General features: G+C 40.9%; 1 protein-coding gene across 4 annotated transcripts in view; it reads left to right on the forward strand.

The window, feature by feature from the left end:
- The window catches only part of KLHL29 (kelch like family member 29), a 391,804-nt gene that overhangs the window by 134,552 nt on the left and 236,142 nt on the right, over nucleotides 1-21,110 (forward strand). For all 4 annotated transcript variants that reach the window (XM_027897467.1, XM_027897468.1, XM_027897464.1 and 1 more), the window contains one exon: nucleotides 16,842-17,147. In XM_027897467.1, coding sequence (XP_027753268.1) covers nucleotides 16,887-17,147 — 261 coding nt within the window. In that variant the 5' untranslated portion in view covers nucleotides 16,842-16,886. The remainder of the gene's footprint in view (nucleotides 1-16,841; nucleotides 17,148-21,110) is intronic.

The following is a 21,110-nucleotide window of genomic DNA, read 5'->3' on the forward strand; positions in this document are numbered from 1 at the left end:
CTGTCCCAGTGCTGTGCTGAGCACAGCCATGCCAGGAGCATCAGTGTCCAGTTCCTGGCATGGAAACACTAAACCCAGCAGATTTCTTTAGTGCCCTGTGCTTGAATTATATAGGGAGCCAAAGCTGGAAACCAGATCCCTCAGCAGGATGAGTCACACTGTATCACCTCCCTTTGGTGCTCAACTCAAAGCATCCCTGGGATTTGGAGGGGCTTCTGACATGACACTATGGGAAGTGGGCCATAGCACCCCAGTTGGGTATTTCCAGTGTTCCTGCAGTGATAAGTGGCCAAATGATGTTCCTTTTGGCTTATGCAACACCAGGACTGGGCACCTAAACAGCTTTATTGTAAGCAATGATGTGGCTTCCTACAGACTGAGTTACACAAGCCTTGAGGGATTTTGCACTTGTTTAAATATATAATATCTGAGCTCTGCTTTCCCTTCCTGAGGGCTGCTTCTAGCTTTGGTCTGTGCTCTCCATACTCAGCTCATCAGCCAAAGAGGAGGGATAACAACAGCTCTTGACCTCAGCAGAGTTTGTCGTGGTTAAACTGGTGTCAGGAGTGTTTGTATCTGGTGGCACTGTCACAATGTAAGAAGAACCCAATGGCACAGAGGAGGCAACTATGCAATATGCAGATTTATTTTTTGTTTATCTTTGTCTCCTGCCATTGCCATGTTTCTTTAAAACTCGTAAATGTGGTTTTGTACTGTTGTTCTCGCACGTGTGCTTGCATTTCCCAAGAGAAATCTTAAACAGATCCAGTATAATTCCAGGAGCACGTCCCTCATGTGAGTGGTACTGCAGACTCCCCTGCTGCTTCCCACGTGTGGTAGCAAGGGATGCTCTCGCACTGACTGTCAGTGGATATGGCACTTACTGTCACGGTATGTAGGGCTGGATTTGGCTTTCCATTCAGACAACGGATGATGTTTCCAAAAAAGAAACTTCTACAAAATGGGGAGTCTCTGGGAGATAATTACGTGGTTGTATAAATAATGAGTGAGATATTATCTGCTAGCTCTATAGTCACATCCATGGAGAGAAGAGATGAGCTTTCTTCGAGGGCAGGAGAGTTCTCTCAGCTCAATTAAATGGACGTATAGTACCAGTCTGACACTGAACATTTGTTCCCATAGGAGCCTGTTAAAGGGAAATACAGTTAGTGTTGCATACAGCCTATGTTTAGACCTCCTGCTTGGGTTATGAAAAATGTTAAAGCTAAAAAAAAAAAAAACCCTCATTATTTGAGTTCCAAAAGCTGCCTGGCTCCTGCACACTCCCTGCAGCAGGGCACACCTTTCGCACTGCCCGATTAGCTTCGTGTTATCTAGTTGCAGATGCCTGGCTTCACTATCCCTGTACTTTATTTTAAAAGGCTTTTGCTGTGTTCAATTGAATATACTGTAATCTTCTTATCAAATACCAAAGCTCTTTAGTGATGCAATTTTGAAGCGTACTTCGGTTTTTAAATTGCAAATTCTTCTCTCACTGGAAGGTCTCTGTTCTTGGTTTAGGTAGTGGTATGTGTATGTGTGTTGCGTGGATGTAAATGTCTGAAAACACGCTGGCCCTTTCCTGATATTGTCCAACTGTGGGTTTCCCTCTCAAACTCTGGCAAGGGAATATATGGAAAACAAAGTTGGTAGCTGCCCTCCTTGGTCATTTTGAGGTGCTTTTTCTGTAGTTTTTTTGGATTGCATTTAGAACCTTCAAAGGGATAGATAAGTTCTCTCTGAATAAAAGCAAGGTTTTTCATTATTATTTATATTATTTTAAGTGAAAGCACGAGGCTGGTCTGGTTTTGAGTAGGGAGCTGAAATCCGAGCTCAAATATTCTGGTCTCACATCTGTCAGTAACTTGTGATGTGACTTGAAACAAAATCACTTAACCTGTAAGTCTGTTTCCCTACCTGTAAAATGGGGTTGAGAATAAGAGGGATGCCATGAGCATTAAATATTTAATGTTTGTAAAGTGCTTTGAAGACAAAGAGTGCACATAAATGCTTATCATTGTCGTAAAGTATGAGGAACTGGATAACCTTGTGTAGGAAAATTTTTCTAGAAACTTTGACTTTGGGAATGAAGACCAAAGCAGGAGAAGAAAGGACATCTTGCAAAATTGAGTATTAAGAATTTTGAATGAAATGCACTGGAGAGTCTGTCTCTAAAGAATTAGCAGAAGCAGTCTTCAGGAACTTTAAAAATAACCTTTGGAAAATCATATGATTCAGTAATCAAAGTTGGACTTTTCTGCTAATAAAGAAAAAAAGAAAGGAAAGTTCTAAACAAATTACTCTGTTTAGCCTGGCCACAGTAATCAAGCATGTAATGGGGCCATTATGTGAATGCTGGGAAATAAGACATCTAGTTATAGACAGGCATTATTTCGAAGTGTATGTCTAATCCATCCTCAGTGGATGTTATTACTTACCTAGAAGATCAAGGAAATAGAATGGATATGTACTTTATTCAGGAAAGCAATTGGTAAAGCACCCCATCTGTGAAGATCATTCCAAGCAGCTCATACACTTACGTCAACTTAGAAATTATTTACAAGTGGATAGGCGAAAAGATAATGATAGAGCGCATGGAGAAAAGTTTTGAAGGAAACTGGGAATGCACATCTACAAAGCATGAAATAAAGTAAAACCCCAGCCTTCGTAATAATTTAGGAGTTCTTCCCCATGGTGCCTTTCATAATTACTATCATATTGCAGATAGAGAAGCATTCAGTCCTTTCTCTCCCTTCTTCCTGCTACTGCAGAGGATGAGTGTATGAACTGCCTTGTGAGATTCTGGCAAATAAATAAATAAATAAATAAATAAATCAGGGTTTTTTGTTTTTGCAGGACTTTCCTCAGTGTGGTGGTCTGGCTGTGGCAGGCACCCACACCCCCACCCAGCCACTGTCTTAGTCCCCCCCCTCAGCAGGACCAGGAGAGAAAACAAGATGAAAAAGCTTTGCGGGTCAAGATGAGGACAGGGAGATCTGTGACCAAGTACCATCATGGGCAAAACAGGCTTGAGCTGGGGAAAATTAGTTTCTGCCAGTTAAAATAGAGTTGGATGGTGAGAAACAAAGTGATGAGTTAGATGAACTTCCCCCAGCCCCCATCTCTTCTCAGGCTCAACTTCATTCCTAACTCCTCTACCCTTGCATCCCCTATGGGAGCGTGGGGGAGGGGGACTGTGGTCAGTCCATAGTATATCCTCTCTGCTGCTCCTTCCTCCTCATGCTCCTTTCCCAGTGCAGTCCTTCAGGAACAGCTCCAAGGGTTCGTCCCGTAGGCTGCAGTCTCTCAGGATAAGCCTGTTCCAGTGTGAGTCCTCCACAGGCTGCAGGTCCTGCCAGAATCCTGCTTCAGCATGGGTTCCTCTCCATGAAGAGAGGTCATCCATGGGCTGCGGTGTGGATGTCTGGGGGGCTGAAAAAAAGCTGAAGAGGGACTGTTTCCAAGAACTTGTAGTGATATGACAAGGAGTAATTACTTTAAACTTAAAGAGAGTATGTTTAGATTGGATATTAGGAAGAAATTCTTTATTGTGAAGGTGGTGAGACACTGGAACAGCATTCCCAGAGAAGCTGTGGTTGCCCCATCCCTGGAAGTGTTCAGGCCAGGTACGATGGGGCTTTGAGTAACCTGGTCTATTGGAAAGTGTCCGCTGCCCATGGCAGGGGGATTGGAACTAGATGATCTGTAAGGTTCCTTCCAACCCCAAACCATTCTATGATGATTCTGGGATCAGCTTTCATCATAATCCTCTCCATATGCAGCAGGGTCACCCCTACTCCAGTACCTTGAACACCTTCTTGTCCTTGTCCTCTCTGCCCTTGGTGTTGGCAGGGCCATTTCTCAGACTTTTTTCCTCATTTCTCATTGCCTGTGGAGTGTTCCTGCCCTTTCTTAGGAACGTTTCACAGAGGAGCTGCTAGGAAGAGAAGTGTTGACAGGTACATTGGTTCAATGACCAATAATTTTATTTCTTTTCTTTTTTTTGAGAGGGAACTGTTCTGGTGCTTATGGGCAAGCTTAGGCATATATTACAATTTTATATGAGAGATTCCTAGTTGCTCTTTGTGCCAGGCAGGCTGCTGTACGAGCTGGGAGAGCTGTGCTGTTCAGAGTCAGAGCAGAGCGATTGTAACAGCCTCCTGTGCTTTTTGGCCTTAAAAATCTATAAATTCGTAAGACTAACTGGAATGGTGGGGTGACTCATCCGTGCGGCAATCAAGGTGTCACAGCAAATCAAAAGTTTCCACCGCTTCTTTGAGACAGGGATTCAGAGAAAATGCTGACGGTAATTAAAAGAATTGCTCATCCCAGGCTGTGAAACTGCGGTGTGCCTCATAAGATATGCGTCTTATCTCCAAACTATTTATGGCTCTGTCTTGGGTAGTACGTGCTGGCTCCCAGAGCTGTGGAGCAGGACGTGGCTTCCCAAAACGCTGTGTGAGGCTGGCGCCTCTTGTCACATGGGGCTGGATTTGGCATTCCATTCTTTTTCCCTAGTGTTTGGAGCTCTGACTTCGTTCTCTCAAGTGCCATCATCTGTTCGGATTATTTACTGGGAGCACAGTACCTGTGCCTGATCTTCCAGTGCCTGCTTCTGTTGATGTCTCAGAATTGCTTAGTTGATGGTAATTCACAGTCTCAGCCTTTGGCCACTGTTTGTGCCTTTACAGAGAGCCTGAATTTCTAGCCAGACTGATTAGTTATAGCTTCACTGGATGTATGCTTCGCGTAAAAGCTGTTAGGTTTACACGTGAGAAATAACTGTGATGTCTCTGTAATATATTCATTTATATCTCCTTGTCATGTTTTAGATCTCTGAAAACAAACTCCTTAGTTAGTTTCGTAGCAGTAATAAAATAATTTGCTTCAATGTCTCGCTATTAGATGTCACAACATACTTTTGGTTTTCCTTCTCATGTTTGTGGGGAAATGGCAATGTGAAGAAAGATTAATCAATCAGGAAAATGTTCTGTTATTTCCTTTCTCTTCTCATGTATTCCAAAAACCTGATGGGCTGTGAGGCTGTGTATCTAAGCAATGCATATAATGTATGCGGTTACTGCATGCTCAGCAGCCAAATGCAAACATTGCAGAGTAGAAACACAAGGTTTATCTAAAAATAAACAAAAAAGAAACAGAAATCTGTACTTCAGATTCTACACACAAGCTGTTCAAACAGTCAGATCTTAATAGTAGATTTAAAAGTGTCAACAGCAATGGCCTTGTGTTTTTGCATGGTGAAAACTTGTCAGCAAATTCAGTCTTTTGAGCGATAATAACACTAAAAGCCTTACAACAGACTGTCCTTGGTGTATTGCAAAACGAGGAAGAAACCTCACAGGAACAACAAGTATCTGTTGACCTGGGGTCAGCGTGGGAATCTCGGGTCAATGTTGTAGGCTGCGAAGCTTCTTGAGGAAAGAGCAAAATCCATTAAATCATTGCATTGCTTAACCACATAGTGAAGGTAGGAAGGGAACAGAGCTCTTCAGATTATATTTAGTAACTACGAAGATTTTGCTTGTAATAGTTGCTTTGCACTGCAGTGTATTTTCCCCCCACTCCTCCTCACTCCTTCTCAGAAAAATTTGCTCTGATCCAATCCAAAAGTAATCACATGCTCATCAGCAATTTTTCAGCAGACCAGACAAAATTATTCTAAAAGTGAAAACCAAATTATTTTGCTCTACATATGTTTATTGACAGACGGGCTAGGCCAGATCCGTTCAGGAAGATGCAGGGATGGGACAGTAACAAAAAAAAATGTGATGCTTCCATATATTCCAAATATTAAACTATCCCCTGATGCGCTGCTGTAAATTGAAGTGACTACTGTTGCTGTTAAGGTTGGCTTTACACGTATTTTTTGCTGGTGTTGACATCTACTGGATAAATTTGCTACTGGCAGGAGGAATACGCTCTGTTTCAGGGAACAGGAGAGTGCCATCCTCTCTTCTCGGGAAGCTTGCACTGCACAGCTCTGTATTGCAGAGTCATATACCCTCACCACTGCCTTTTTTTGTGGGGTTTTTTTTTGTTGTCTTCTGTTTCCAAAATTGTCCTGTAAGCAAAAATTCAATTTGAAGGTAGTAAATGGCAAACACATTTGGGCAACAGACTGACGAAACAGCTGCTGTCTTTCTTCCTAGACCTGGATTTTTCTGTTTTGCCCAAGGCAGTAAAGGGAAATTAGTTTATTAGTTTCACGTTGGTCACTGGTGAATATCATCCCCCCTCACAAAAATAACACTTTAATTCTGCTTGATTTGAAATAATTGACCGATCAGGAATGAGGCATGTGAAGGGACTACCAAGACGGAATTACACCGTAGGGCTGGAAGATCAATTGTTGGGGAGGAGAGCTGAGACACTGCAGCCTTATATTACACCTGCCTGTTTATTACACTTGGCCTGAGGGGAAAGCAATGCACCATTCTGATCTGTTGCCTCGGAGAAGAACGGATGTAAAATGAATGCAAAATAAGGGAACAGCAAGTTGTTTTTTTATGTTAATACATTTTATATTGATATTGAGGACATTTGAGCAAACGGAGCTTCTAGTTTATAGGGCAGCATATGTGTTTTTCCTTCTTTCTATGCCAATATTCTTTCCTAAATGCGGTTTCATTTTTAATATTTTTTTTTTAGCTTCTCAATAATACTTGTGGTGATTGACTGGTAACAGTAGCACAAATACTTAGTAAAATTAGTCCCACTGGAAGATTACTCAGATGCTACAGATCTTCTTACTCCTCCTTTCTCCACTCTTTCTGCCTGTTTTAATGATTTCATTTTAAGAAAAACGACCTGAGGCATAGCAGAGAGAAAACAAAACAAAACAAAACAAAAAACGTTAAAAGAAAAAACAACGGATGGACTTACACTTTGGCAAATCCTGGAACAGAAGCGAGGCCAGATGTTTGCTATACAGGCATTTGGCATGTATGTAACAATCTCACTACAAGACTGCATATAAAGTTTTTGACAGCTTTAGTGGAATGCAAATGAATGATTGCTATTCAGAATAAAGTGCAAACATTTTGGCCAGTGCTTGCAAATCTAGTAGTTTTCAAGTTATATTCTTGACGAGATTCTTGGTATTCTTAAATGCATATTTAAGTAGGTGCTTGCCAAACATGATTTGATTTCTGTCTGTAATATTTAAAGGTTCTACATCACCTAACATATCTTGAGAAAGGTATGTTGAGTGGTTCATGAGCTGTTTCTTATTTGATCATATTGTTTCTAAAGCAGCTAATTAAAAGCTGCAGACCTCTGGCCTAGGAAAGGTAGGCTGCTGATTTACTACATTCAGCAAACAGCCTTCATCCAACAGTTTAAAGGATAAAACATGAGTCACTGGTGGCAATTCTAAGTGAGAAGCAAAAAAAGGGTGGTGGAAGAAGTGATAACAGGAATAACTTTTAAGAGGCAGAGGAGCCTTTGATACTGGCTGTGGTATTAATTCATTAGGACCTGTCCTAATGGTTCTTGGAGCATCGCCTTTCAAAACAAAACAAAAATAGCAAGTGGATGTAAGTGATACTTACTTTATTGTACCAACTGAAAATAAAGTCAATCCATTTTATGAAACATGGTTAGGCCATGAGAGGTGATGAGCTGTGACTGCAGATGGACAGATAATGTGGGCTCTGGCCAATTCCAGTGACATGCACCGGGATGAAAACATTTCTATTTGAAAGTTCCAGGTGTCTGTGGGTGAGCTACATGTCCACTATTTCCAGCCAGGGAAAGGGGGACCAAGTTCTGATGGACTGGTATGAATGCTACCAATGCCATGAAGCAAAAAGATGGAAATATGCAGAGGAACTCTCCTTTCCAAGTACTTTTCAGCCTCTAAAGGCACAAAAAGAATGTATGTGGCTGCTTAAACAAAGAGCAAGGCTGCTTGAGAGGCTTTGTGAGTGGAAGGTAGTGACAGTCCTGCATTCAGGACACCAGAAGCTGGAAAAAACTGTAGTTACTCTCCTTAGGGTAGGGATCTTGCATAATCTCTGGGAATTAACTTCCTTACTGCAGGATTGGGATAACTGCACTTCCCTACCTCAGTGTGCAGCAAATCATGATAAAATCTTGAAGATTCTTGGATACCTGTTGCTATGGGCTGTGCTAATCTCATGTTCAATAAATTTAAAAGACGTGGCACTTAAGGACATGGTTTAGTGGGTGGGCTTGGCAGTGCTAGGTTAATGGTTGGACTTGATATTAAAGGTCTTTTGCAACCTAAATGACTCTGAGTCTATGATTTAATGTTTTGGTTTGTTGGTTTTTTTTTTCTGAGGCACTTTGCATATAATAAGCTCTTTTAATACACCATATGCATAGAGACTGTTTAATGCTGTAAGTGTACATGTGCTCTTGATTTGGGGGAGTGATACCTGTCTCCTTTCGACAAATCTTGTGTCAGAAAAATTCTCTGTGGTCAGAGGGCATCAGTCCTGGAAGAGAAAATTTACTATTTCTTCAGGTGCTGGCTAAAGCTTTGTAAATGTGGAAAATGGCAGAGGTGGGATGACCTAAAAATATCCTCTAAGAGATAAATTTGAACTATGGTTTCTTAATTATAGCATTTTGTAGCACTACAGATGACCCAGAGAGCTCATGCTGTAAAATATGCTGTGTTTAACCCTTACCTTGACAGAGAACTTTCTCCTATAGTAGTTTTGACTGATGATCAGTCTTCCTCAGGGCCTGGACAGTTGAGAACAGCAGGAAATATAAGGAAATTTCTCCTGTCTTGTCCAAGATATGATTGAAGACCCAATCCCTTTCTCCTCTGCCTCCCACCCCTACCCAAGAAACCGTCCCCAAAAGAGCCAAAATCTTGCTAATTAAATTTTTGTGAGGTTTACTTTGTCACATTTGGCAGCACTGACAGTAGCTTATTCTGTGTTTCTGCTTTATTAACTATGAAGTCTTAGGCGAGATTAGGTATGTCAGGTCCTGGCAACCACTTGATGTGTTTTGAGAAGACGGCCCATTTCCGCAGAAGAAATCCCTTGGTGTCCCTGCCTTCCCTCCTCACCTCTCCCGGGCAGGAGCCCTTGGACCTTGGCCACCAGCTGACGTCCAGCCAGACCCTGTGCCGGCAGTCGAGGTGTTTGGCCACCGGCTCTGGGAGTCCTCCCACACAAAACCCTCCACGAGCTGGCCTTTAACACGGCAGCTCTTGGCATTTGGTTTTCCTTCGTTTGCTTTTCATGCTAATGAGATAATTTAATTAGGGAAGTCAATGTTTTGGGCAGTGTTTTGCAAGCAGGAGTGTTACAGAGGGACGTTGTGTTTTTCTCTCTCTCTCCATTTTTAACAAGGCTGGGTTCCAGACACTGCCAGCTACCCTGGACCCTGCGGAGACATCTGAGGAGGTTATTATGCCTTTGTGTAAAGTTCTGGTGGATTTTCATTTAGACAACTGCTGCGTAGAATTTCAGTTGTTTTGCTGCAGAAGGACCTTGGAAAGACCAGGAATCAGGAGCAAATGGCATCGAGATTTTGGGGACTGGAGGGGTGGTGAAGGTTGAATTGTGCTCAGAAATGTTTTTGTCAATTTATAGTTGACGATAAGTGCATCTGAGGATGTGGGTGGAGGCCTTTCAGAATAGTACAAGAAAGCTGGATGGTCAGGAGCATCCCCAGAAGGAAATCATATGTAAACTTCATGACTTTGTGTATGTCCAGATTTGGCAAGAAGCAGGGCTCGAGATGGGACTCTTATTCATCTCCTGTTCCAAGAGTGTGAGCTGCAGGACCACAGATGCCTCTGAACCCTTGTGAACTTTTCTCACCCTGCCAGTGCTCATGGTCCATGGGTTGCAGGATGTGTTATCTACTCCACTCAGGTTGTAAAAAAATTAGCACCTGAAAGCAAATTACTGCATATAGGAAATGATCGTATTGAAGATAAATTTCCTAGAAGCTTAGTAATAAAACACAGATTTTTTGGTAACCTCTTATTTGGTAAGGTCATATTCTCTCAACTTTGAAAGAAAGAAACCAGATTGTAGGGGTATTGTTTCACTCCCATCGTGGCTGGGTTTTTTTAGTTGGATAATCTAGTTTATCTGTTTACTTATCTAAAGGGAATAATTTCATATGCATCTGAAGTACTCAGAAATAATAAGTGTACACACTTTTCTGCAATATTTCAAGACAGTAAAGCAGAAGTCTCGTTTGTGCTTCTTCCATAGTGAACTTTCTGCTAAGAAGACACCGTTGTTTGATGCTCTGATTTTTTTTAATATGTCCCAAAGCATCACCTCCTCCAGCATATATTTGGAGAAATTAAATCCTGTATAATCTCTTAAATCTACTGCTCCTTTATCACTTACAGGGTTAAGATTTGGGCTCCTTTTTCCTTTTTTTTTTTTTTTTTTCACGATCTGATTTTTGCAAAGCAGCTCAAGTCTCTCTGCCTTGTCTTGGATTTTACAAGAGCTTTACAACTGTTTACAAGACTAAATCAGGGGTTTACAAAAGTAGACCTTGCTTGATAATAAAGTTGTTTCCTTGCCTCTCAAATATTTCTGGATCTTATCTTTCTACACAGCTGCTTGTAGTTCAGCTTTACAGAATCTCTTGATTGGATTCCGTCTGCCTTTGTCTAACAAAGAGTTCTTTCACTGAAGTCACCCAAAGAGAAAAAAAAGTTAAGTAAAAATTGCGAAAATGGATTAGTCAGATCCATGTAGGCTTGTAACAGTGATTCCATATGTGTCTAAGAAAGTCTTTGTAGGTTATAAATAATGTTAAGCTCGAATAAAGCGTTTTGTTTGGCACACTGCTGAAGTGAAGAGTAGAGCCTGAAGCTGCCACGTCTGCTGGTACCTTGTTTTATTTTGAGTTTCTTAAAGATGTGTACCTGTACGACCTGATGATTGAGTTATATACAAAATTTATTGTAATGATGATGATTGTAATACTGATATATTTCAATGTGATTTTGGTGCCATATGCATAAATTATATGTTCAGACCTGTGCCTCAGGAGAGGTTGTTGTGTCGGTGTGCTGTGATAAAACTGCATGCCGTAACATTTTCCCTGCAGCAAATATCTGAAATCACTCAAGCTTAGGTACTTAGACATCTTCCTCTTTATCAGTTACAGTTCTTCATGCTAGATCTGATCACAGCAAATCTCTCTTCTTCCTCATCTTTTTTTTTTTTTTTTTTTTGTGTGTGTGTGTATCTCATAAAATACTTAGGCATTACATGCACTTAACTGCTTTTGAAGCTCTCTAATGGGCTATTTTACCTGTGCTTCCATTTATCCAGTCTGAAAACACGCACGATTATTTAGCTGCTTATTTTAAAGTTTCAGGCTCCTTCTCTCTTCTTTTGTGCCATTTCCCTAATGACCGCTTATGTGCTTCCGTTCTGTCTCGCAACCTCTCTTGCCTATCATGTTTCTCTAATGTTATTATTTAAAAGGTAAATTTAGAAACAAATGCTTAGCCGGGAAAAATTTAAATTAAAAGCTTGACCTTTACTTTTGAAGTCACTTAATGAAGTTGACTAATAGTCTAAGAAATCTGATTCTCTAGCTTCAGACTGGCCGAAAGCCTGTTTTTCCTTATATTTATATCTGTGGGGACAGACACTTTAAGGAGACTTTGACTAGATAAGCGTGGAGAGCAGAGAAGAAGCTGCTTCAAGGCTGGAGCTGGACTGTCATTTAGAGGAATGTGAATAGGAAACATTTTTTCTTCAGAACAGTGAGTGTTTTGGGCTTGGGGGAAGAAAGGCTGTGTTTAAATGTATCGAGCATAAAATGAAATGTTAACTAGTTCAGTTTAATAAATCTGCAGCAGTGATCTGTTTGAACCTGGTAAGAGGCCTGAGGATAACATGCTGCTATCTCACATGCCGCTGGTCTTTTCCTTGCCTCTGTGCATGTGTGTGGAAGCCGTGGAAACAAGGAACAAATGAGCTTGCATAAGAGATGTGGAGGAAAATGGGTACCTGGAGGAAGGTGTTTTTATGCTAAGAAGGTAGGAGGATTTCCAAATGGTCAAAGTGTTCAGGGTAAATTTGGAGGCTGGATGTTGTGATCTATGTAGGTGCCCTACGTTTGAGTCCTGAAGACGCCCGTGTTTTACAGAAAAACCTTCTCGGACTTTATTGTTGAGCAAGCTGTTAGTATGAGACATTTCTTAAACTCCTGGTTGTAGAAAAAGTTATGTTGTCTAGCTCAAGGGAATGCTCACATTTTACTTACCCTTGAGAGAGATAGATTTAAAGTAATTTCTTTTTATGGTCTCTCTCACCTGCTGCATTGCATGTTTTGGCCTTGGACAGCTGAGAGAAATCCTGTCCCATTCCTCAGAAGGTGTTTGGTATTGTTTCATCGTTCTGTTACCCTTCCCTGATCTACCCTCCCAATCCCATTCTTCTGTAAAAGTAAATGATGGAGGAAAGGCTTGGGTGCATGTATGATCTTCATGCCTGGGTCCTGCATAACCCTTGTCTAAAACCAAGTAAGCTGTCGGTGTTTTGACATGATTTTTGCAACAGATGCACAGAGATGCAGTCTTTGGAACTGAGATAGGCACTCTGTTTGCCTTGCCATATCACTAAATCTTGTTTCAGATTTGTGTTTACCTCTGGTTGCTCAATCTCTCTTCTTTGGCTTATAGCCCTTTCCACAGCTCTCCCTTAATACCAGTTTGATCTCCTTTTTGCTTTGAATTTATCAGTTCAACCAGTAACTACTATGGGTTTCTCTCTCTCTTTAGTAGGGTGGGGTTTTTTCCCCTCTGAGAGCAGTTTTGTTCCTTTTGGCTGCACAATAAAATCCTTTGATTCTATGTGACAAACAGGAACACGTTTCCTTTCTAGTCGAGATTAAAGACACTCGGCTACTCCAGTGATGACGTCTTGAGTAGAGAGTGAGTGAAGGCCTGTCTCACTGACTTTACCACCCTCACAAGATAGTATGGCAGCTGAATTGGGTGTACAGAGGGATTTTCATACGCTAGGCCTCCTTATGGAATACTGTTCTGAGATGCACAAATCACACATTCTTTCTGTTGCTGGCTATGTCTGCATCTCTACATCATGGTTTTATGGCTCTGGTGCAGGGTAAACATATCTGAGACAGTTCTAAGCTTATCTACGCTAGTACTGGCTCTTAGACAGGGCAGTGTGGGGCTTCATGCTGGCTGAAAAATCAACCCCAAAACTGAGGTTGATAGATCTATAATCATCCAAGGCTTAGCAGGGGTGGTAACTTCAGTGCAGACAGCACTGGGAGCTCCCCAAATCTAAAAAGCAACATAAAAACCTTCTTTCTTTTCCTTAGTGCTATTTAAAGGGACCTAAAGCTAGCTAAAATACTTGCACATGAATGTTGGGGAAAACTTCCCTTAAAAAGGTAAAAACATATTAATTAATTGTAGCTGTTGATATTGGTATTTGTAAGTAGTAGGTATTGATCTTCCTACTTCTCACTGTCTCCGCAACAGAAAGGGTTTTGCTTTTTTTAGGGGGAGTTTAGATTTTTTTAGGAGGAGTTTAGAAAGGAGGTTTATTACTAGGGGAAAAAAAAAATCTGAAGAATATATGACTGTAAAATTTTAGTCTAAAATCAGATATTTTGGAAGTGGTAATGATGGGGTTTGAGTGACAGTTGGAGTCGATGATCTTAGAGGTCTTTTGAAACCTCAAAAATTCTGTGATCTCTGACTGCAGTGACTGCTGCCCTTGTTGCTGTTTGTGTAGGTTTCCACAGGCCTCCATCTCTGCTGTTTCTCAAGATGGTTTATGCTGCCCTGTGTCAAGTTCTGTGCAGAGGAATGCAGTGATTATGCTTGACTTGAGACACACTGCTGGAGAAGTTTTTCTTATGAGTACAGAATATGTTTAAAGCATTATTATTATGGTTATGATCCTTGATGAAAAGAGTCTAGACAAAGCATAAACTCTGGATCTAAAAATATATTTAAAAATTAGCTAGCCTGTTCACAAACCATTTCTTACCTCACCCAGCAGCTATTTATGAGAACATTTTCTATTCTTTCTAATTTTAAATAGCAAGTACTAGCAGTTGAGTACTCATGTATTAGATAGTTATCCCCTCCGGTTTTTCTGCACATCTTGTTGCTGTCAAGTGTCTTTGTACCCAGCCAAAAATGACATGTTGAAACAAGTAGTGTATATTTAATTCAGTGTATTGGGGGAAAAAAAAAAAAAAAAAAAAAGTGTGACATCGAGCCCTGGCTTTTATTTTTTTTATTGGAAAAACATGAAATACAGTTGCTGGACTGAGAAGTAAATTCACTCATGAAGAGGGCGGTAGGTTTTAAGTAAACTTCTTAATGCGTGGCTTAGTCACAGGCTTTTTTCCTGCTTGTTATTGACGTAATTGCCTGTCAGTCTCATCTGATAGTAGAATTGCTGGGGGCATGGTGTCTTGGATCGTGTGGCAAAAACTGCTCGCTATTGACTTATGTGCATGTGTGCCGCTGCTCTCCGCTGAATTAAATGTCAGATGTACTCAAGTGTGTGGGTGGGTGGGGGAGATGTGATTTGGTTCTCTCTGGTTGCCTTGTCAAGGAGTACACTAATACAGCTAATGGAGATCCTCGAGCTCGGGAGGAGAAGGGCATTCAGTTGACAGCCACCATCCAAACAGTCAGGAAAGATACCTTCATACGGGGGTGGAGGCTGGGGAGATAAAAAAAGAGACTTTTTCAAAGGCAAGGAATAATAAAAGGTATTTTGAAATTGCAGCGTGCAGTTTACAGACTCCCTTTTTGCCTGACTTGGCAAAATGTTTATAAAACAAACGAAAGTGGGGTTATACCTCTGGAATTCTAACCTTTAAAGACACTGTGTTTAGGTAATGATTTTATTCTGAGATGGTTGTCACTAAAGGAAACACTTGTTTTCTTCACCTCTAACTAAAATAAAAGTTTCTGTTTTCACTACAGCACCTTTCACTGGTGTCTCTGGTTTTTACTGTGGTCATTGTACAACTGAGCTGTCATTCCCACGTGGTCCTCTGGAAAATTCAAAATGAGCTTACTGACTGAAAGTATCAGATGGCCACAAAAATACAAGAGAGAAGAATCTAAGTAAATATCAGTGAATCATCAGCCCTCAAATTATCAACTCAAACCTTACATGACATCCTACCAGAGGAAAAAATAGCTGGCTCTGTTGGGTCAAGAGAAATGTTAATTTTGTGGTCAACACTGACAACACTGATGTGGTCCTCAGTATAAGCTCTTGCTGGAGGTGCTTGTTCCTTCAGAGTGGCAACGGAATCGCAAATGCAGCTTTTTAGGAGATTTGGTTCTACCTTTAGTTGAAAATAATGATTGTGGAAGGGAATTTGGAGCTTCTTTTGGGTCATACACATTTATATTATATTCTTCATCTCAAGCTAGTACCTCTGGTGAACCAGTTAAACGTTTCATCATTTAGGCGTAATGATTGGTTTTGTTGACTTTGCTTAAAATTTCTACGAGGTGAATAACAAACATTCTTTTTAGGCACATGTACCACTTCTAAGTTTTATCTCTCTTAAGAAGTTTCTTATGTCTAAGTTTCTGGGTGAGTTTGGTTCCAGCTCCCTGCATCCAGCAGATGTTTCTAACATCCATTTTTGTATCTAAGAATTTGTGAAACAACATTGCTTCCACTGACCTGATATTATTATTACAAAGAACTTAGTGGATTGTGTGATGCAAATAAAATAAATCAGGTGCTGCAATGACCTAGATACTCATTATTTATTTATGGAAATAAATATGTTTAGCATTTACTCATGCTCTTCTTCAATTGCAAGTGCTATAAACTTTCACTTACTCAGAACTCTGCTGGAAAAACAGCATTATTGCCACCATTCTGCAGGTTAGGAGACCTTGGCAGGAAGCCTTAAGTAACTTCTTTAGGCTATGTAACATACAATTATCAGAACAAGGATTAGATGTTGGAAGTCTTGACTTCCAGCGTTGTGTTCAGGCGTCTTGCTCTTGGCAGATAAAATCTATGGATAACAAAGACTGAGGGGGTGAGCAATGATAAGGACAGGATGATCACACAGAACAACTTGGCCATTTGATCATTTAACATGTATTAAGTGTTTTAAGTCTAGCCAGAAGCACGGGAGGAGACAGAACATATTGGCCTGCCCTGGAAAGCATCGTCTCCATGGGGAGCTCAGGCACCACGGAGTGAAACCTTCCTGTAGGAGCTTCCAGTGAGGAGGTCAGACAAAAAGGAGGGGAGAGGGCTGCATAAAGCAGTATTTGGCTTTTAAAATAGAGAAGTAATGGATAGATTTAGCAAGTAGATTTTTTTCTCCCTATGATCTTTAGGGTTAAGGGTCATGTTTAATAATAAGATTTAATAATAGGATTAATATTTGTGTCAGGTGCAGGAAAGAGCTACAGAAATGAACTGAAGGCTACTAGAAAACTGCAAGAGGGAACTGTTGGAAATGTCTTCCTGTTATCAAAACATTGAATGATGACTTCCTTCTATCTTGACTTTTCATGATTTGCATGCTGTTGCTTGTCACTCTGCTGTATAGTTCGGGCAGATGGTGTTTCCTCAGTTTTGTTGGACTGGGCTCTCCCACTGTGTCCTTGTACTTGTCCAAACTCTTTCATTTGCATTCTAGATTAACATTTACTACAATATTGCTCTCTTCCTTCTGATGTTTAGCTGGGAAAAGCAGAAGAAACAGTGCTCTCCTAAAGCAGAGGAGGCATGGCAGGGTCTTGCCTTGGCGGTTATTGAGTACAGGTGCTGTGCTGGGACCTCATTCCTAACTCCTCTTTGGCTTTTACCTTTCAGGCAAGCTCTCGAGTTCCCTTTGAGACGAAGCTGTCCTCCACCGAGATGTCACGGCACCACAGCCGGTTCGAAAGAGATTACCGTGCCGGGTGGGATCGCCGGGATTGGAGCTCCAATGGCAACCACGTCAGCAGCACCAACTGCAGCAGCGCTGCCAGCACCAACAGCAACACCCGCCCGGGGCTGCTGCCCCTGCCCATCGTCCCCTCCCGGCTCCCCACCCCGGCCACCGCCGCCTGCACCACCGGCAACAGCGACGTCATCACCAGCCTGGTGGCCAACTCCTCGCCAGCTTCAACTACCAAAGTAAGAATTCAGTTTTGTTTTTCTTTTTTTGTGGGGCTGATCTGCTAAAGGAGCTGTTAGAGATGGAGCTGCTTCACCTGTCCCTCTGTAGAACCTGTGTTTGTGGTATAGCCAAGAGTAGGAAAATAAATTTCTGTGGGCAGTGTGTGTCTTTTTTATTCTCTTCTGTGTTATGCACACACTAGAGTAGGTCTTTCTTGCTCCAAGACTGCCTCATACTTCTTTCTGAGAGGCCCAGGCAGAGCAAATGCTTCTTTCCTTTCAGCACTGCCTACATTTGGGCTTTCTGTGGCTTTACCTGGAACACATGGTTCCCACTTTTGCTTTTGGGAATGTTCTTCTTGTCTGTTGACTAAGGCAGAGCTGTGGTTGACAACAAATGGATATGGTTCTCATCCAGAGGGAATGGAAAGTGACTAAAGGGCATAATTTGCCTGAATGGTGTTTTTTTCTTCTCTTTAGTCGATAGTTTCCTACAGGGTTCTCAAAGCCTCGTTCTTAGTGCAGGTGGGAGTGAAACAGTGGGACTGCTATAACCAGGCTCGTTCATTTGGGCAGAAAAGGCACACTGAGGAGTAAGAAAATGTTAAGCACCAAAGAAATGAAATCACTAGTAAACCATTGGGCGTTTTTGTTCCAATATATTATTGGAGGAAAGAGGGTGACTTTTCCTTTCAAAAAAAAAAAAAAAAAAGAAAAGAGCAACAACATTTAGCTCTTTTAAACCTGCAAAATACAAGTTGGGGTTTCTTTCTGCGTATAGATTCAGGTAGAACAGCTGGGGAACAAAAAACCCTGGCAAATGGTAAAGGTGACCACAGCATTGATAAAGTGAGCCAGAAGCACTGCTGGGTTTCTTTTTATAATATTTAACATTTTCTTTCAACTTGGTTTCATTTTAATAACTGCAAGTGCCAAATACAGCAGATGTAGACAGAAGGAAAGGAGACAATAAAGTTATTTAAAGTAAGCCAAGAGCAAGCTGAAATTTTACTGCAGTACCATTATTATATTGATTTTTTTCACGCTGTAGAAAAACAAGGTCAATGCTGCAGAAGGAAATGTTAGGCCGAAGTGTGATTGGTTGTAAAAATTTTCCATGGCATCTTAAAATTATTTTCATTTGAAAGAAGCCACTCAGATTCTGATCAAAACATATTTAAAGTTCTCCAGATGCTATCCACAGATAGATGCATTTCAATCATGCTTTGTCTGGAGATGATTGAGGCTATTTTGGAGCCAAAGCAGGGGTTTCATTTATCGCGACCTTTGTTCCTGGGTCTACTTAGAGTCCAATGATTGTCTGGAGCTGATCAGCCCTTTTCCCAGATGTTCAAAAGCATTTTGAAGCTTATCAGTGCTAGTAAACCATGTGTTTATTAGGGGAGAGGAGGCAGGAACAGCAAGTTAAATGCCTTTTGATCATATGCTCAATGTGAACTGTCTTCTAAATTACCTTATTAGACAATTTTCTGATGACTTTCCTTAGTAAGGATGTTTTGATATGAGTAGATCAAAAGCAATAAATAGACAAGAATGGAGGTAGCATGGGACATTTTTTGTTCTGAGAACTGTTAATCAGCTGTGTAATCTCCCATAAAATAAATGTGTAAAAATGCATAGAGTTTTTGCCCCAGCTTCTGCTGCTGCGAATCAGGTAAACAGCTCTAAAAATTCAAAACTGCATGTTTTAAAGAGGGGAAAAAACATGGAAAAAGTGCGGTAAATAGGACGAACAGAGATGTAAGGGTGTGGTGCCTAGCAGGCTTCTGGCTAATGATGTGAAATGGTATCAGAAAAAAAATCAAGAGCTCCTACACACTCCTGTTCACCCTCCCTGATTGTGTCTCTGTCCTTCACACACAGCAGATTTACACTTGGGGTCAGCAGTGTAACCAGCCAGGGCCTTTCTCTGGTAGAGTCCAGCTAATTGTCAGGCATAAAAAATTATATCCATATAATGAGGAACTCACAAGTCAGATGAATAATGTGGCTGCTTGGTTTCTTTAAAAAATAAAAATATAAAACTTAAAAATATAAAAATATTTTAAAAATAAACCAGGCATGTGCTAAGTTTCCATGAGCTATGGAGAGTTCACAGCCTACTCTCTGCAACCATTTTGTGAGCATGTTTATGGGCTACCAGCTCATGGGGGAAAGGTGCCATCTTAAAGCTGAATTTCTTGCCCCTTTTTTGCGGATGTTTGATTGCTTAGCTGCCCTTCTGCAGGGCTGAACCTTCCCCAGTATTATGGCAGGTGTCATCAAACTCAGTGGCAAGGGTGTGCCCCACACAACAGATGACACAGTGAATGAACTGATTGAGAACCTGGTTCTCCTTATCTCGTTGTCCAAGGATATGGGTAGAGCCAGTAATGTTCCTCCATGCTGAGGACAGAAAAAACTCTCTGTGCTATCCAGTTGCCAGTTTTGACTTTACACATCTTCCAGACCTGGTTTGAAGATATCAAACCATAGGGGCCAACCATCCATCTCCCCTCATTTTGTGTTCCTACCAATTAGTTATCCTCCCAGTTAAAAGTTTGTTTCATTTCTTTTGTAAGTCATCCAGTCTGTCTTCAAACCTTTGGTTCTTGGTTCCTCAAGCTTCCTGCTGTTGACGAGTCCTGGTAGCCTCCAAATAACTGTTTATCTTTTGCATCATCTCTGTTCTTCATTTGCCTTTGAAAATATGGCTGCTAAAATCATATAGGTACCAAAACCATATGCATCCTTTCAGCATCACTCACCATTCCCTTGCATGGCAATAGTACTGCTCCTTTTGTTTCCATGTCTTTGCAGATAATAATTGCTCCAGACTTTTTTGCCAAAGTGCTAAGTCAATAGTTATTAAAAATACATATACATGGCATCATCCTCAATTATGTGTTATCAAAGAGTCATAGTTTTGTCAAAGATTGAAATTAAGTCTGACAAGACCTGTCTTCTGGATACCTGTATTGGCAGACATTGGTCATATTCCTGTCCTTCAGCTCCTGATTAACTGAATCCTAAAGTTACAAATTCAAAACAGAGGAAAAAACTTCTTTTCTCTCTGACATTGTAAAACTTACTGTGTTGGTGATGGGATTGGTTGGGGAATTTATAGATTAATTGCTTTAAGGACCACTAGGCTACCTAATCTGGCTGAACCATTTGGTCTTTAAAATTATGTAAATGTATGTAAGATTAAAGACTTCACCCCGAGGTATGTGATATGAACGGAAAAAGCATTGGAAAGGAGAGAAAAAAATTGATCAAATTAATTGTTGGAGGGAGGGGAAACCATCTTCAGCAGGAAGCTTGGATATAAGACCAGCCATGAGAGGGGTTGGATTTGGTCCATGTTTTTATGCTTCTGGAAGAGTTTTTTACTTCTGTGGAGGACTTTAGAAGGTTTTTATTACTAATTATTAATGTGTAGGAGAACTTTAAGACTAATTATACTTTGCAGACCTTTGAAATTTATTCTCAAAGCATACCTGTAACCTTCTTACCACAGATGCTTTGGTACAAATCACACTTAGTGGATCTGCCACATTTAAGTGGTTACGGATGTTTAGTTTGAGTTATTTAAACAGAAAATCTGTCTCTTCCTGAACTTTATTTTTTTGCTGAACAAAATGACGAGGAGACTTTGCACTGCTATAACCTATTTCATTGGAGACTGCCAGAAAACATCAGAAAAGCTATTTAGACCTCATCAACTTGTAAGAAATAATTTAATGCCACACACCCAGTATATTGATAGGGAAAGTTAGGTACTTATAGGTAGGGATTCTTGGTTTTTTTTCTACTCATTCTGTGCCACTATGAGCAAGGTTTTAGCTCTTCTGTTCTGTTTTTTTCTGCCCTGGTGCTGCATCCAAAGAGTTGGGCCACAGACCAGCACCAAGAGTCATCACGTTTGAAGGGATGAGTCCTTTGCTGGAGATACTTCCTCAGCCCCTTGAATGCCTGAAG

This window comes from Empidonax traillii, unplaced genomic scaffold (genome assembly GCF_003031625.1).
Source record: "Empidonax traillii isolate 1590-97213 ecotype Southwest subspecies unplaced genomic scaffold, ASM303162v1 scaffold543:size1229247, whole genome shotgun sequence".
Lineage (NCBI taxonomy): Eukaryota > Metazoa > Chordata > Aves > Passeriformes > Tyrannidae > Empidonax > Empidonax traillii.